Source organism: Cupressus sempervirens, chromosome 3 (assembly GCF_028749045.1).
Source record: "Cupressus sempervirens isolate cs-2001-9-10 chromosome 3, ASM2874904v1, whole genome shotgun sequence".
NCBI lineage: Eukaryota > Viridiplantae > Streptophyta > Pinopsida > Cupressales > Cupressaceae > Cupressus > Cupressus sempervirens.
In genome coordinates this window covers 359,418,476-359,434,353 of record NC_143120.1, presented here as the reverse complement: position 1 = coordinate 359,434,353, position 15,878 = coordinate 359,418,476, and the positions used below count along the sequence as shown (strand labels likewise).

The window sequence follows — 15,878 nt, the reverse complement described above, 5'->3', positions numbered from 1 at the left end:
TGATGAGACTTGAAGCATGGAGCATGTGAGATATTAAGATCCCCATTGTCCACCTTGGCTGAGTATCAATGTGCCAGAATATTTTGATGTTGTCAACATATGCATATGTGATTGGCCTTGGATAGAGGGTGCCCATCCAAGAGGAATCTTAAGGGGTGCGCTCTTGGGAAGATGGCGAGGTAGCTATGAGCTAGGAAGCCTGATCTGGAGATGTCCTTAAGATTGGGGTTAAATTAGAGGGTAGAATAATATAGTTAGTTTTGTTATTGTTGTGATTCTAACCATTATTTTGTAGGTATTACTTGTCCCAAATTAACCCTAATAGTGGGGGCATTACAAAGAATCAATTCACTGGTATGAAAAAAATTTGAAAGGGGATTTGAGTTCATTTCGCCTTTTTAGTACAAAAACATGTTTAACACACACACACACACACACACACACACATATTTATGCAGCCTAGAAGCATGAGTTAAGATTAGAATGTTACATAGTATCATAAGAACAATAAAAGCACGATAAAATTGTAACTAGAGCATCCTAAATCATGATCGTACCATCATAGCATCATATGCTTCTAGTTCAACATCAAGTATAAAAATGTCAAATGATAAATCATAACCTCAAGTTCAAGTATCATTGTTTCAAGTTCAACTAATGGATTGATAATTTACTAATATTCTTCTTCTTCTTTATCATCATCTTTGTCTCCTTCATCTTCTTTTTTGTTGGCATTAGTTGATTTACAAACATTGCTAAGGCCAACGGATCAGCTGCACCAATAACATTATTGGTGTCAAATTCTTCAAATTCAGCAATAGCATCCAAGTCCGGATTCTCTACATGTAAATCCTACATCTTCTTCTCCCTTTCTTTATAGTTTTTAAATTTGTGGGAGATGAGATGCAAGTTGCAATGCACGTATACCAAGTTCTCCACTGTTTTATTACAACCTATTACATTTTATTGAGCGGATAAAAGAATATTTGCTTGAATTTCTTTTTGATACAGATGAACTAGCAACCTATAAAGACAAGGCAAAATAAACAATTAAAATAAAATTATTAATCTTATAAAATAAAAATTACTGCTAATTCATGAAGACAAAGTGAAGTAATTAAAAAAGTTAAAATTTGTGATATAATGTTGATTGAAAGGACTTCCAACATTTGGAATTTCTGGCCATGGAGGTAACAACAACTAGGAGCATCCTTCCTAAACCGATGATAAAGAGCATTAGTACTTAGATCTCTTGCATTCACACACTCTATGAACTCATTTGTGATCAAATCTCGCATATCATCAAGAAAGAGTCTTTCAAATGCTGCCTTGTACCCATCTGACACTTCTAAATCTCTATATAGTGGTAGCCTTCCTTTTTGATCAATATATTGGGTACCATAATATTTTGGTGTTAATGTATAGACAAGCAAATGTGGAGTAGTAGTCATCTTGATCCATCGCTCTACAACAATTGCTTGCAATTGTTTGAAGGTGGGCTCCTTGGAATCTTGCTCATTTTCATTTACACTTTGCTTCATCTTCTCAAGTATTGAGTCTATGCCATTATACACCTCTCCAAGGCAAGGTCTATCCATGGACATGTAGCGAAGCATGCTCATAATGGGCTCGGTGAACTTTAGGAGATACTCCACACGTCCCCACTAGGAGTCATCCAATATCCTCAATGTTGCTTTGCCTCCATATAGACTAATTATCGCTGATTACCATATTGCAAAGTGCCACTTTCACTTGCACAAGTCATCTCAAGATGATTGCGTTTGACACAAAATGGGTCTTAGCAACTTGTAACATAAATTAGAGCAAAAATAATACACATTACACAATCAATTAATGAAAATCAGAAATTGTAAAATACTATTCTTATATTTTAAAATTAAATTAAATGTCAATAGCTCCAAATGTGAGAATAAGCTGAAAATTCCTTGAATCATGTGTATTATGATGAATATCTCATTTCCTCAACCCCTTCATACATCTATTTGATCCACACAATTTGTTCTCAATCTTTTCTAGCATAAGATTGAGTGGACTCCATATGTCGATATCACTCTTCAATTCTTCATGTTGTTTGTTATGACTTGGACAATGTTTCTATGTTCCACTTGTTTGATAACAAAGATGTGAATATCAACAATAAATGACCTATCTTTTACTTCCCCTTAACAATCCATGGATTTTAAAAAAATGTACCTTTAGGGAACACTGATATGACATTGGTTAGGGGACAGTTTCTTGCATCTTTCCACCTGTCTGAAACAATTGATACCCCTGTCTCAGTCCATGGATCCCTTATGGGCTTCTAAGCATCCCCAATCCCCTTGACCTCTCCATCCAACAAGGTGGCCCATACTCTCTTATAACTGAGGCCCTTATAACCTCTTAGAGATTTGACACTTTTCGTCATCTTCTTTCAGTATGGGGAGCGGAAAAAAACTGAAATGCAGCCCATTTGCAAATAAGTATATTGCTACCTCAAATGTCGGCAATTTCCCAACTCTCATTTTGAAATGTAGTTTCCAATTGTCCCTTTCTTTTGTGTGTAATGGGTGCTTGAGTTTCAGTTTGTAAGAACCCCAACTTGGTTCAGTCACTGAACTCACTATCAGCTGTAACTGTGCTTGATGGTTGTAATTTTTATTTTTTTGTATTTTCTGATTTTTTTGTGCTTTAGTGGGTTTTTTAAACTTTAAACAAATAGCTATTCTTATGCAGCACACTTGAATGAAATAATTGCAAAAGTAGACTTCAATATTGAATGTCAGTCAAGATAACAATTTTTGCCATGAAGAGTACAAGTCTGGAATAAATATTACTTACAAAAGCAAGTAAACAAATGATGAAAAAAACCCGATTATTGTATTGCAACCTGCAAGACTTCTGATTTTGGAAGCATGAATCTTTATTGCCTTTATTACTATAGGGCAGGTACTATTCACAGGCATTGTAGCAAAACACTGTAGCGCAGGTACTATTCATGTCATTGTAGCATGCACTGCAGCAGCTGCAATTAATCTTTGTCTATCTCCTTCTAACAACTGAAATTAACCTTTGTTGAAGCAAAATAGAGTTCCTGAATGAAACTCTCCAATTTCCCAAATTCACTGCATATTTCACTAGCTTAAATGGAGACACATAGAAGAACCACATTTTCCAATGATAAAGTTGTAAACCCTTCTCAGAACTCAAAAATCATCAATAATCAATTTTACAAATAACAATGGATGCCTTTATTCTTCCCAAGCAAGTATAAATAAGCTTTCCAACCCTAAATATAATTCTCATTGGAAAGCTGTGATTTCTCTCTTTAATGCATTAATAAATATAATCAAATAAATTTAATGATTTAGACTAGGAAAATATCATTTAATATTTCTCCTCCACTTAATACATTTAATTGGCCCCATTTCATGATACTTAGACCTAGCATAAAGTGATTTAATATAAAGTCAATTTACAACTTACTATTAAATCCTTTGCCATTTAATAAATATATAACCACTGAAAACTGAATAACACCCTCAATATTTGTGAATCTGGCTTAACCATTTGAAACTGGAGTTGGCATAATAATTCCCACGCGACAAAATCATTTTCTGAAAATAGCCAAGGTCCATCTCTCTGACTCAAATTGCTAAAAAAAGCAAAACTCAAATAATTGAGTTTGAATCATCTCTCCATACCAAATCGAAGGTACTAATCTCTACAAAATTCAAACCAAAAAGACATATTTTCCTTGTTCATGAATTGACCCTCTTTCCATCTCTACTAGACTACAAGGGTCCACTGACAGGCTAATCAATAGCTATAATGATGTCTCTAGCTAAAAGGGGACATCACACAGTTTCAGGGTCAGCTATGGTAGTATAAAAGGGGTGGTCTTCTAGCACAAATTACGATGTTTGTAGAGTGAGGTTGCATTCACTCTGAATTTTTTTTGGAAGCACTCGTATTTTGTTTGTGTGTCTCTCTCTTCTTCTACTAGATGTTTTGCAATATATCTTAATATTGTTTGATTTGGTATAGATGCATTCTTTTTCCAAGGCATTTTGTAACTTCTCTTCTATTGAATCCAAACAAATGGTCTACCACCCAATAATATGAACTATTCCTTTTTACATCACAACCCCAACATTTTCAATGGAATACAACACCTCTTGGAAGGGCTCTTCCAATATCAAAATACTTCCACAAAGGATAATCAAAATATGGTTCAATTCTTTGTTCAATATTGCCTATGAAGGAAGAGGTAGATGCCATTGTAGTTCCTTTTTGTATGGTGAGAAATTTTATACATATTCAATATAAAAACAAGAGAATGAAAAATTCAAGAAACAAATAAGTAGATCTAATGGACAATGTAAGAGAAATGAAAAAAAGTAAAAACTTAAACAAAAACAAAACTAAATGAAAAAAATAAACTTACCTTTTCTACTTGTTGTAAGCTTGCAAAGGTGTACGCATGAGGCACATTTACTTGATGAGGATCTACAAATCAATCTTCCAACTCCTTTGCACAACCAAACTTTTGTTCAACCACCTATTGCTTTACCTGAAGAGAAATTAATCTATTTGCAAACCAAAAATAAGCCTTTAGAATCCTCTTTTTAGGGTTGTGGATGTCAAAAATCAGTTAAATTGAGCATAAAATTTGAGCCAAGCATCCAAAACCATTGCAGGCCCATCGTGGTTTTAACTTGGTCTATCTAGGTTTGCCTGGGTCTGCTTGGGTCTGACTTGGGGGTGGCCTGGTTCGAACTAGCCCCTTTTGGTTTGGACCCACAGGCAAGCCGAACCAACACCATGGACCAATTTGTACCCAGGCTAGTTTGGTGGGTTAGGTAGTTGAACTAGATAAGTTAGTATATATTGAATAATAAGTATTAAATATGTAATTATATTTAATATACATATAATTTTTGTATTATTATTATTTCATTGATAATGTATAAAGTATATTACATTCTTATCTATCAATTGTTATATTATTGTCTAATAATTGTATATATATAATAAATAATGATCTTATTGTTTTCAATGAGTTCATTAAAACAATACATTATTATTTTTATGTTTGATATTCATAATTGTAGATACTTGTTACATTATTACTGTAAAAAATTAATCATCCACACATTGTTAGAAGAAATAGGACAAAAAGATACGGTTGTATGCATTTGTTAAATTATTATTATAAAAAACAAGTGATTTTATCATTCACATATTGTCAAAAGAAATAGGACAAAATAGACTTGTGAAATGACTATTGTATGAAAAATGAAATAAAAATACAATCATAAGAAAAGCTGGTCAATCGATTCTAATTCTTACTTCTCATTGGTTGATGTTTTGAAATTATAAAGGATGATGTCATCCTAGTGAGACTGTAGAGTATTGTTATCCAATAGTATTACAAATAAAACAGCTTTATATCTCTAAAGAAATTTGAAAAAATGGTAGGAATTAATGCTTTGCAAACTTGGTTTAATTTTGGATGGTGATTGGTTGATGCTTTGACATTTAATTGAATCTGATGGAATGCTTAGCATTCTTGCCTATTCTTGCTTGTGGCAGGAACTACTATAGGAACCAAAGTATGAGAACAAAAGGAATGAATAATTGAACCAGGTTCAGTATATATGTGTTTCAACATGATACTTGTATGGTTATTTGTATTTTGTAATATCCCGAATGGATATTTTACCCAAACTTTCTCACAAACAATTTTTAGAAAACAATGTCTTTTGCAAGTAAAACCAACAATATAACCAGCAAATGCTCGGTCCAAAAGAACATTCAGATTTGCTATTGTACTATAATAACCAATGTTACGGGACTCGGACTCGCCTTTGATTTGGAAAGTCAAAATCCGACTCGGACTTCAACTTAGTGACCGGACTTGGCAAGGACTTGGAAAATTGAAAAACTCATGAAATTCAAAGATTTTTAAGGATTTTAAGATTGCTTCATGCATCTTTTAGTCAATTAACATCAAATACACAATAATTGAGATAAATAGAAGCTACTTAATACACATACACAATTTTCCATAGATCACATAAGTATAAAAGCGAATTTCTGAAGGAAAAAAACTGAATAACACAATATAAAGTTATAAACTATAAAGTAATAAACATAGTCTCACTTCAATGTCAAAGACTCAAATGTCTACAATATTCATGGATTACAAAATCCATGGTATCAAATTCAAATGTTCAAAACATATATCAAAATAACAACTAAAGCCATCCTCTATGTCCTCCTACGAGTGCGCCTAAGATAAGTCATGGAAGACTCTAGAGCCATCCTCTCTCCCTGTGTCTGAGGCTGAGCCTGAACCTCATCCTCATCCTCATCCTCATCCTCATCATCATCATCCTCCTCACGCACATAATCCTCGTCATCAGCCTGGGATCCATCACTCCTAGCCTTAGGGTCCTCCACTCTACCTCCTCATGCTCTAGCGTCCTCAACTACCATCGCTACTGCCTCAGCGTCCTAATCCACCTGATCTGCCCACTCCACATCTTCATCACTGAAGACAAGATCATCCACCTCTGTATTCCACTTTGCATGAGGATCAACATTTTCTAATACAATCGGTGTTGTATCAATGCCAAGGATCTGTCTATGGCGAAGGAGAAGGTTGTAGTGAACAAAGAGAAGATCATTTAATTTTTTCACTGCTAACCTATTGCGCTTCTTTGAGTGTATGTGCTCAAAAAGACTCCAATTATGTTCGCATCCTGATGCACTAGATGGATGGCTCAAGATGTGAATCGCAATCCTCTGTAAATTTGGCACCTTTGTGCCAAACATCTCCCACCATGCACCTAAAATAAGAAATTTTTGAATCATATCAATAGCTTTGAATTTATCAAATTAAGATGGTAATAGAATTACTATTAGAAATTAAGATATAGAATCAAAGATTTTTAGTGTTTACTAGGCATCAATGCTGTCCTATTTTTCTTGCACAACTCTCGTGCAAATAAGTCCCCTTGAGCTTTCTTAAATAGCTCAATCTCACGGACTATATCTGTGCTAACTGCTGAATCAGGTGACATTCTCTCTACAACATCGTAGAGGCCACTCCACACCTCATCATCAGCCTTGAAATGTGGGTTGAATTGGTATGCTGGATTAAAAAAGTAGGCCGCTACATGTATAGGCCTGTGAAGTAGATTGTGCTAATGTTTATCAATGACATCCCATATAGGCCCATACCTATATTGATTCCTTGCAATAAAAAGAGTGAATGGCCTCCTTCACCCTATCCATGCCCTCATAAATGTAGCCTATTGAGGGCTTCTCTCCATTAGCAGTTCGTAGGAGAACAATAAGCGGCTTTACAAACTACAATCATTATGAAAGTTGGAAAAGAAATAATCAGCTTAAATTTTTTTCTTTAAAAAATGAACAATAATTTATAACATAATTTCATAAACAAAATAAAGTTGAAATGAGGACAAAAAGGAAAATTACCGTCACAATATCAGCAATTGGTGTCCAAAAAGAAGGCTCGTCAAAAACATGATCAACTGCAGCAATTCCTGCAGTGGTCTTTGCATATGATGATGCAAGCCACTCCTCACTAACAAACATGCGTCTCAAACCTCCTAGGAAGTTGGTTGCAAATCTAATGACCCTTGGATGAGAGAACTCCTTTTGCTCATTGTGTTTCCTCATGAGGTTGAGGGCCCATGTATGATTATATATGAATTTGATACACTCCTTCCTCGCTCTATAACTGTTTTGATCCAAGGGAGTTTACCAAGATCCTTTAACATGAGGCCAATGTAGTGAGTAGCACAAGGGGTCTAAAATAAGTGAGGGTGTCTCTCCATAAGAAGCTTTCCTGTAGCAACATAATTTGCTGCATTATTAGTAACTATTTGCACCGCATTCTCCTCACTCACATCCTTTATCACTTCATCCATTATCCCACAAAAATATTCAACATTCTTTGTTTTTCCTGAGGCATCAATTGATTTCAAAAAAACTGTAGCACCTGAAGAAAAAGAAACAAATTAGTATAATGATTAATGATGAATCATAATTTATAAATTCATAATTTATAAACTTAATCACTTAAGTACAAGTTCTACTTCTAAATTTTTAATGTCTAAGATTCTAAGTACAATTACAGTTTACCTAATGAGAAGACAAGAAAGTTGAGGAGTGTTCTACTCCTTTTATTAGTCCAACCATTAGTCATGATGGTGCAACCCTTTTTCTTCCACACCTCACGCTGCTATGTGATTTCAACTTGTACATCAGCCACCCTTTGGTTCAAAATAGGGCCTCCTAGCTCTTCAACACTAGGGGCTTTAAACCCCGAACCACAAATAGCAACAACATCGATTCCAATTTGCCAATAAGGGGACCTAAAACAAATAGAATAAAATTTAAAGTTAAACAAATTAGTATATTATAAATAAATTTGAAAACAAAATAAACATATTATTGAAAGTTGAAACTTTGAAAGAAAGAGAAGACTTAAATTTAAATTTACATAAATAAGTACCTTGCTGCATTGAATGAAATGTTGTTGTAGATGAAGAAGTCCCCAAGTGCCAATTTTGCATAATCATGTTTATCCTTGTTCCAACCCATACCCTCAAGCGATGGTTGTGCACCTGGAGCCGTGCGTGGAGCAAACATGGAATCGAGTGTCGATCTTTGCTTACGAATGCGAGGCCCAATGGTCACACTCGTAGAAGCAGTGGCATCCGTAGGTGAAGTAGGGGATAATAGAGTGCGAAAACTAGAAGACCCCTGTTGAGCTCCGGCTAGTTGTGCCATTTCTTCATGTTGCTTCTTTTTCAATTATTTTTTCTCCATTTTTTCCTCTAGAAGAGTTTGCATGTGTCGCATAACATCTTGGGGTACATCTTTGCATTTTTTAGCATCACGTCTAGGTATATTTGCTAGGTGATACTTCAATCTATTTTTTCCCCCCCTATTATATACTACATCACAATGCCAACATGTAACAACTCCCTTTTTGTGCCCCAGGATGGCATGTTTCCAAGCCCTATCCCTTGCTACTACACTTGGGTCTGCATTAGAGCTAAATAGAGGCCTAGTTCCACTTCCCTCACCTTCAAGTTGAGACATTATGTCAAATTTGAATGGGTTACTGTTCGCTGCTAGCTTGCTGCAATATGAATATAAACAAAATGAGAAGTAAAAAAATAGTAGACTAGTAGTAGAGAGTCCAAACAAATTTAAACAAAATGAGAAATAAAAATACTAAAAAATATGAATGTAAAAGTTTAAAACATAGTACAAAACAACACAAAGAAATGCAACAGCAACTTGTAGCTTACCTCTTCAAATTTGCACAAACAATGGAAATGCAAGTTTGTAGAAACCTCCTCCAAATACTCCCTTAAGCTCCTCTCAATGCTTTAATGCAAGCTAGAAAGATGCACAAACTATTAGCAATCAATACGGGAGAGCAAACCAGTTTGCTAATTTTTCTCTCAAAACTCCAATATTCTTCTCTAACTCTTTCCTCTCTCTCTTGTGAGCACAAGCAAATGGTGGAATGACCTTTTTAGGTCAATAACATGTTATAAAAACCAAAAAACTCAAATTAAACAAAGTGTTTTTTTTTTTTTTTTTTTTGCCCTTTTCTCACTTACCCGCCGGTGAGAGTCCATGCCTCAGGACTCGGCAAGTCTAGCGAGTCCATGGACTTGGCGAATCTGAGTGGACTCTGCCAGGACTTGGCCGAGTCCGAGTCTAGAGACAAATTGCCTCAGAAACATGGACTCTGCCTTGGACTCGCAGAGTCTTGGTGTGACTTGGCGAGTCCCGTAACGCTGATAATAACCATCAATACAATAAAATTACTAGATATCCAAATCCAATCTTAAAAATAGTTACACAGTCAGATTGGAAAATTCAAAAAGAACCTGTAAGCACAATGGTGAATTCCGTCTTGAATCCACTCCAAGCTATAAACTGGGTTGGTGTCTAATCAACTGCCAAGGGCCTAAAGGTCTCTGTCCTCGGGTTCTTGAAAATTGCAAGCCAAAGCTTCACCTTTTCTTAGAGAAATCTTAAACAAACTCCAAATCCAAGCATTGCAATTTGCTGCCAAAGAGCTCCTCTCCCCATCTTAAGCTCACCCAGGTGACTCTTCACATTCCTCCTTGTCTTTTGTCACCTAATGACCCTCCTTTTTAATATTAAAATGACTTTGAATAATCTGCCTTAAGCTCCATTACATTCACTTCAAAATATGTTATGCATTCGGCTTAATTTTCTTTCATGTACCAAATTGAGGACATTACATATCTGCAGGAATATTTTGAAAACATAGTAGCAGTTGCATATTTTAATTGTTATGTTTATTTGAAATTTATGCTGTTCGATAAACATTGTTTTGTATTTTGTTTTTAAGGTTAACGTACATGGGTATGCATTGTCTGGAGGAGGACGTGGAATAGAAAGAGTGGATGTCTCAGTTGATGGGGGTAAAACATGGATAGAAGCTAGTAGATATCAGAAGAGGGGTGTTCCTTATGTGGCAGATAGTGAGGAATGTGACAAGTGGGCATGGGTGTTTTTTGAACTTCAAACTGAGATTTACCCCCCAGCTGACATTATTGCCAAAGCGGTCTGTATATGATGCTATGCATTAAAGTTCTGTATATTCTGAAATTTGGAATTCTTCCGTATTGAAGTTCCATTACAGTGAATAGCAGCTCAAACTCTCACTTTTTTACTGTACTTTGTCACTTTCAAGTTTTGATGGATTGTTTACTGAGACTCCTAATTGCATTTTTGCTGTGCTCTAAATCTCTGTATCTGGAATTTAAACAGGTTGATTCTTCTGCAAATGTGCAACCTGAGAAAGTTGATACCATTTGGAATCTTAGAGGAGTTCTAAACAACTCTTGGCATGTAGTTCATGTCAACAGTACTGCAAAGGCTATGCGCTCAAGCCTGTGAATTGACTTTTAGTAAAATCTCAAAAGAATGCTATGACAGTTGCAAGCTATTTTATTTGCAAATCATAAATTAACTCTTTACGTGGCTGTTTTGGTGGGCTATAGGTTTGTTATGTTGTTCAATGTTCTGCAATGTAAAAGGAATTTAACCTTCAGGTGAAAATACACATTACAGGAGGATAAGACTAAAAGCTCTTCCTTACACATTGAGAAAGTGTTTATTTTGAAGTGATTGTGCAAAATTGAGTAGTAACTCAATTGCAGTTAAATGTTGGCATAACTGCTCATCTACAGAAGTGTGGCTACGTAAGCTTGCATGCATAAGCTTGTACATGGGTTCGTTGTCTATAGCCCCAAGTTCTGGAGAGCCTGTGCCTGCTACAATTACTTTTTAATCATTGTGTCTCAATAAGGTTGAAACTTGCCTCATGGAAACACTTTTATAGATACAGAATGACTTTCAACTTTTTATGTAGTTACATTTTCTCTGACAAGATGATTTCGGATATTTATGTGGTCTCTAATTTCATGAAACTTCTGCAAGCATAGAGGCTGGCTATTCTAATCATCTGCAGTAGCATCCTTTCTTTCAATTCTTTGGCATTTGACCAAGTCCATCCACGGAAGTGGTATGCAACTTTGACTGTCGCATTGTATATCCACTAGATCACTTGAACTTTGTCCAATTTCTGCAAGCATAGAGGCTGCCTATTCTAATCATCTGCAGTAGCATCCTTTATTTCATTTCTTTTGCGTTTGACCAAGTCCATCCATGGAAGTGGTATGCAACTTTGATTGTCACATTGTAGATCCACTAGATCATTTGAACTTTGTCCAATTTCTGCAAGCAGTCATTTATAGTGACAATGATTCTTTAGTTGTTCTCTTCTCTTGACAAAGACACTACAGTTTTTATTGTTTTTAAGTGTTCTTTATTGCCAAGAAAGATACTCTAATTAGTAGTAGGCTCCCTAACATCCACATAAGCTTGTTCACATGGATTCTTGTAGATACAGGATATAAATCTCTGTCTCACATTTGCCTGTGTCTACTACTAAACAATTACTTTTGAAATTTTATTTTCTCTAGTAGATCTAAACATACATATGAAGTATTTCTGAAGACTTAAGTTGCCAGGCTTTGTCCCTCACAAAATGATGTTGAATATTTGTGTGACTTGTTCAGCCATAACTTTTGTGTTTTTAAATTTTATTGAAATTCTCACTTATTGCAAGTGCTATGCAACTTTGGTAGTCACAATGTGAAATAACCAGATGACCTGACCCCTCTCTAATATCTGCAGACGGCTGTTTAAAGACAGTAGTTCTTTAGTTTCCTGTGCAGCTGATATGTATTCTTCCTCTATGCTTGACAAAGCTATTTCGAATTCTTATAAAGTGTTTAATAGCACTATTTTACTGTGAAGAAGGAAGCAATAACCAGTGTAGCCTTCCTATTATCAATATGACTGGCCCAATCTGCATCGCAATACATTATGACTTATGACGCTTCCTTTGCAATGCCACACCTGAAGAAGACACAATTATACTGAGAGGGGGGGTGAATCAGTATAGTATACAATAGAATCAATTAGTGAAATAACCAACTATGCACAATAACACAATGGGTTACGTGGAAACCCAATGTGGGAGAAAACCATGGCAAATAAATACTTTTTATATAAATTTATTTTCTTTACAATGTTTTGTAGGCCACAACCTACTAGAGGTTCCAACCCCTATGTTTATGAACAGACTCACTGGAAGCTCCAACTCCCACACTTCGCAGGCTTCAACTTACTGGAAGCACCAACTCCCTCTACTTGTCTTCATGAGCACCAACCCACTGCACACTTCTTTATTTGCTTCATCTTTTATATCATTTATATTATTTTATATTAAAGAATCTTCTCTTTTTCACTCTCTTGCTATTCTCTTTTTATATTTGTTCTGCTCACTCTTCCCTCATATTCTTTTGATCTTCTACACACTTCTCTATTATATATATATACATATATTTTCAGATTGAAAATCTGAATATATATAAAAAAAAAATTATATTAACCACACTCCTATTTTTCTTTCAACGCTCACTCTGTTTTACTTTTTGAAGATACTTCTTATATTTATAAAAAAAATCAAATAGTATGACTCGTGCTCTAAAAATTCAGCTTCTATATACTGCGCACTCTTTCGGAAAAGCAAAAGAACTTTGTTTAATAGCTGTGATTCACTTTTAACTAATTTAGCTGCTGCTTTCCACTCTTATTATCTCATAACACCATGCAGGCATTCGGTCTCATATTTCCATTGCTAATTTCGCACCATCTAAAAGTTGCTGACTTGGCAGATATATCACTGAATTTATCAACTTCTAATCACAGAATCATAGGTCCAAATCCATCCCTAGACTGAGTATTATAACCATTGACTAGTCGATGGTGTACTTATTTCCCCTGTTATTCTATCCGGCTTCTTCAATCTTTGCAAATTTATTAATAAATACAATCGCTGACCTGTGCCGTAAATTTCGATGGTGCATCTATATCGCTGTGGATGATTGTGACGGGGCTTTATTTTGTTTGTTGATTGTATTTCTCTTGGATCCACGTCAGAAATTCAAACTGACAGTGTCTCCCTTTTTGCATCTTATATGCGATGCCTAACTTTTAATGATGGTGTCATTAAGTCAAATTAGAGTCACGATATTCTTAACATATTTCCAAGCTCTGACAGCTGCTACGTTTTTGTTGTGTACAAACGATTTCTGCCGTATAATGTTTGGCGTAAATCTTCTTCCCACGACCTCTGCCTTCTGGAGAACTCATTTTTGTTTTTGCGCTTTGGTTTGCACACTGTAGTTGTCTCTCGCTGTTTATATACTCATTGAAATCATCTTCCATCCATCGCTGTTGCTGTGTATATGCTAATTGGTTTGTACAGATTTTTCTTTATACTGTCACATAGCCTTCATTGATGTCAAGGTTCAAACATTGTTGTCCATCAAAGTTGCTTTATATTGTTTTCCTTTTATGGTTGGGACCATCTATATGTAATCGTTGTTGCTGTATGATTTATTATTCGAATACTTCTGTCTACCTTCCGTGCATATAATTCTCTCTTTTGTATTGTCTTCTTATTTGCGATTATTTCGTTGCTGAGAACTTCACCAGCCAAGAATATCATTGTTTGTATATTAATTTACGCTGCCAATCAACTTCATTTGTCAACCTTCATCGCATGTTGCTGCTGCTTTGACCATTATGTGATCGTTGGCTTATACTTCTGACTCATCCAAATACTGTTGTACACATGTTGAGTTACTATCGTGGCGGATAGTATGTCTCTTACCGAGTTATCTATTTCTGTCTTGTATCGTTGGCTTATACTTCATCTTCATTCTTAACTTAATCTGTTTAGTAACTCAGTGCTATCATATTGTTTATTGAACATGTCTTCAAACATTTTAGTAACTCAGTGCTATCATATTGTTTATTGAACATGTCTTCAAACATTTTATATTGATACCAACTTGACATCAATGACAATATTCCATCAACACCTACTGAAAGAAAGATCAATATCGGGAATTTTCTTTTCAGCTAACCAGTACCGAGAACTGGTTCTACCTAATTTTCGTTTGCCATTCTTAGTGGAAAAGCAACATGTCTATGTGCATATAATTGGATACATAAATGATACCTACTACATTTTTATATCAAACTTGAGCTATTTATCTCCCTTTCTTCAGCAGTTGGTGATTTTGAGTTTGGTCTACAAAGAAATGCCCAATGATTTGAATTTTTCCAAACATAATTTATTTCAACATATCTTCAACATAATATTTTTGATTCGTGATTTTATCACTAAATTCTCTCTTTGAATATTCTGGGGCTCTATTATATCTCAACACAAGTAATCATGTCAAATTAGGATGCAAATTTGCTTGTACTTGTTTGAGCAATACATATTTTTGACTGATCAATAGTGTATCAGGGACATACAATGCAATAATTTTTGTTGTTTATCCTTCTAACTTTATCTGCAATCCATTTCTGGAGAACATTGGAAAGGAGTGTACCAGTCTGCTGCTTCCAAACGTAAATAGCCCATACGATGACTCATCTACTTTGAAATTCTGTCCTCAAATCTTTTTATCTAACATTCTATCAAGAAATCGCTTCATCTAACCATCCATCGGGAAATGCCTTTTTTACTTCAATTTCATGTATTACTGTGTGTTTACTTAATGCAATAGCCTAGGGCACTCACTCTATATGTCACTGTCACTGGTGAGGATGTCAGAAAAGTGCACACTTACTTCTTGGAAGCATTTCTTCGGAACCAGTCATGCCTTGCACCTATAAATAGATCCATCTAGTTTCAACATTAATAAATCATTTGGATGCAACACGTTTCTAAAATAATATCTCTAGAGTTAGATTATTTCTATATTTGCCGCTTCTAAATACTCTAAATATCTCCCATAATAATAGATCCTTTATTTTATTTGTTTTAGAAACATATCTCTTGTAAACTCTATAAGAACTTTTTATTTTTAATTAAAAATTCATTCAATTATTTTACCAATTACTTTCATAATATGGTATTAGAGCAATAGAGATTTTTTTTCAAAAATTTGGTAATCATCCAGCAAGTGAATTTTTTTAATCTATTTTAGTTACTCTTTTGTTATACTCATCAAATCCTTCTTGTATTTGTTTTACCACATTTTTTGTAGTTTTTTTTGTTTCCATGCACATTTTTTGCGTTTAGAATTTGTGCCTACTATTTGAGATTTTTTTATTTTACTTTGTTGCATGATGGATCTGCTATGTCCTTTTCCCGTCACCTCAATTATTAATTAGCTCTTCATCTACTTCTTGTTTTTGTA

At 34.9% G+C, this 15,878-nt stretch overlaps 1 protein-coding gene across 2 annotated transcripts in view; it reads left to right on the top strand.

Annotated features, from left to right (window-relative positions):
• SOX (sulfite oxidase) overlaps positions 1-11,479 on the top strand; it is a 140,139-nt gene extending 128,660 nt beyond the window's left edge. For both annotated transcript variants that reach the window (XM_089819805.1, XM_089819804.1), the window contains 2 exons: positions 10,436-10,651; positions 10,858-11,479. In XM_089819805.1, the coding sequence (XP_089675931.1) occupies positions 10,436-10,651; positions 10,858-10,986 (345 nt within the window). In that variant the 3' untranslated portion in view covers positions 10,987-11,479. The remainder of the gene's footprint in view (positions 1-10,435; positions 10,652-10,857) is intronic.
• Positions 11,480-15,878: the final 4,399 nt, after the last annotated feature.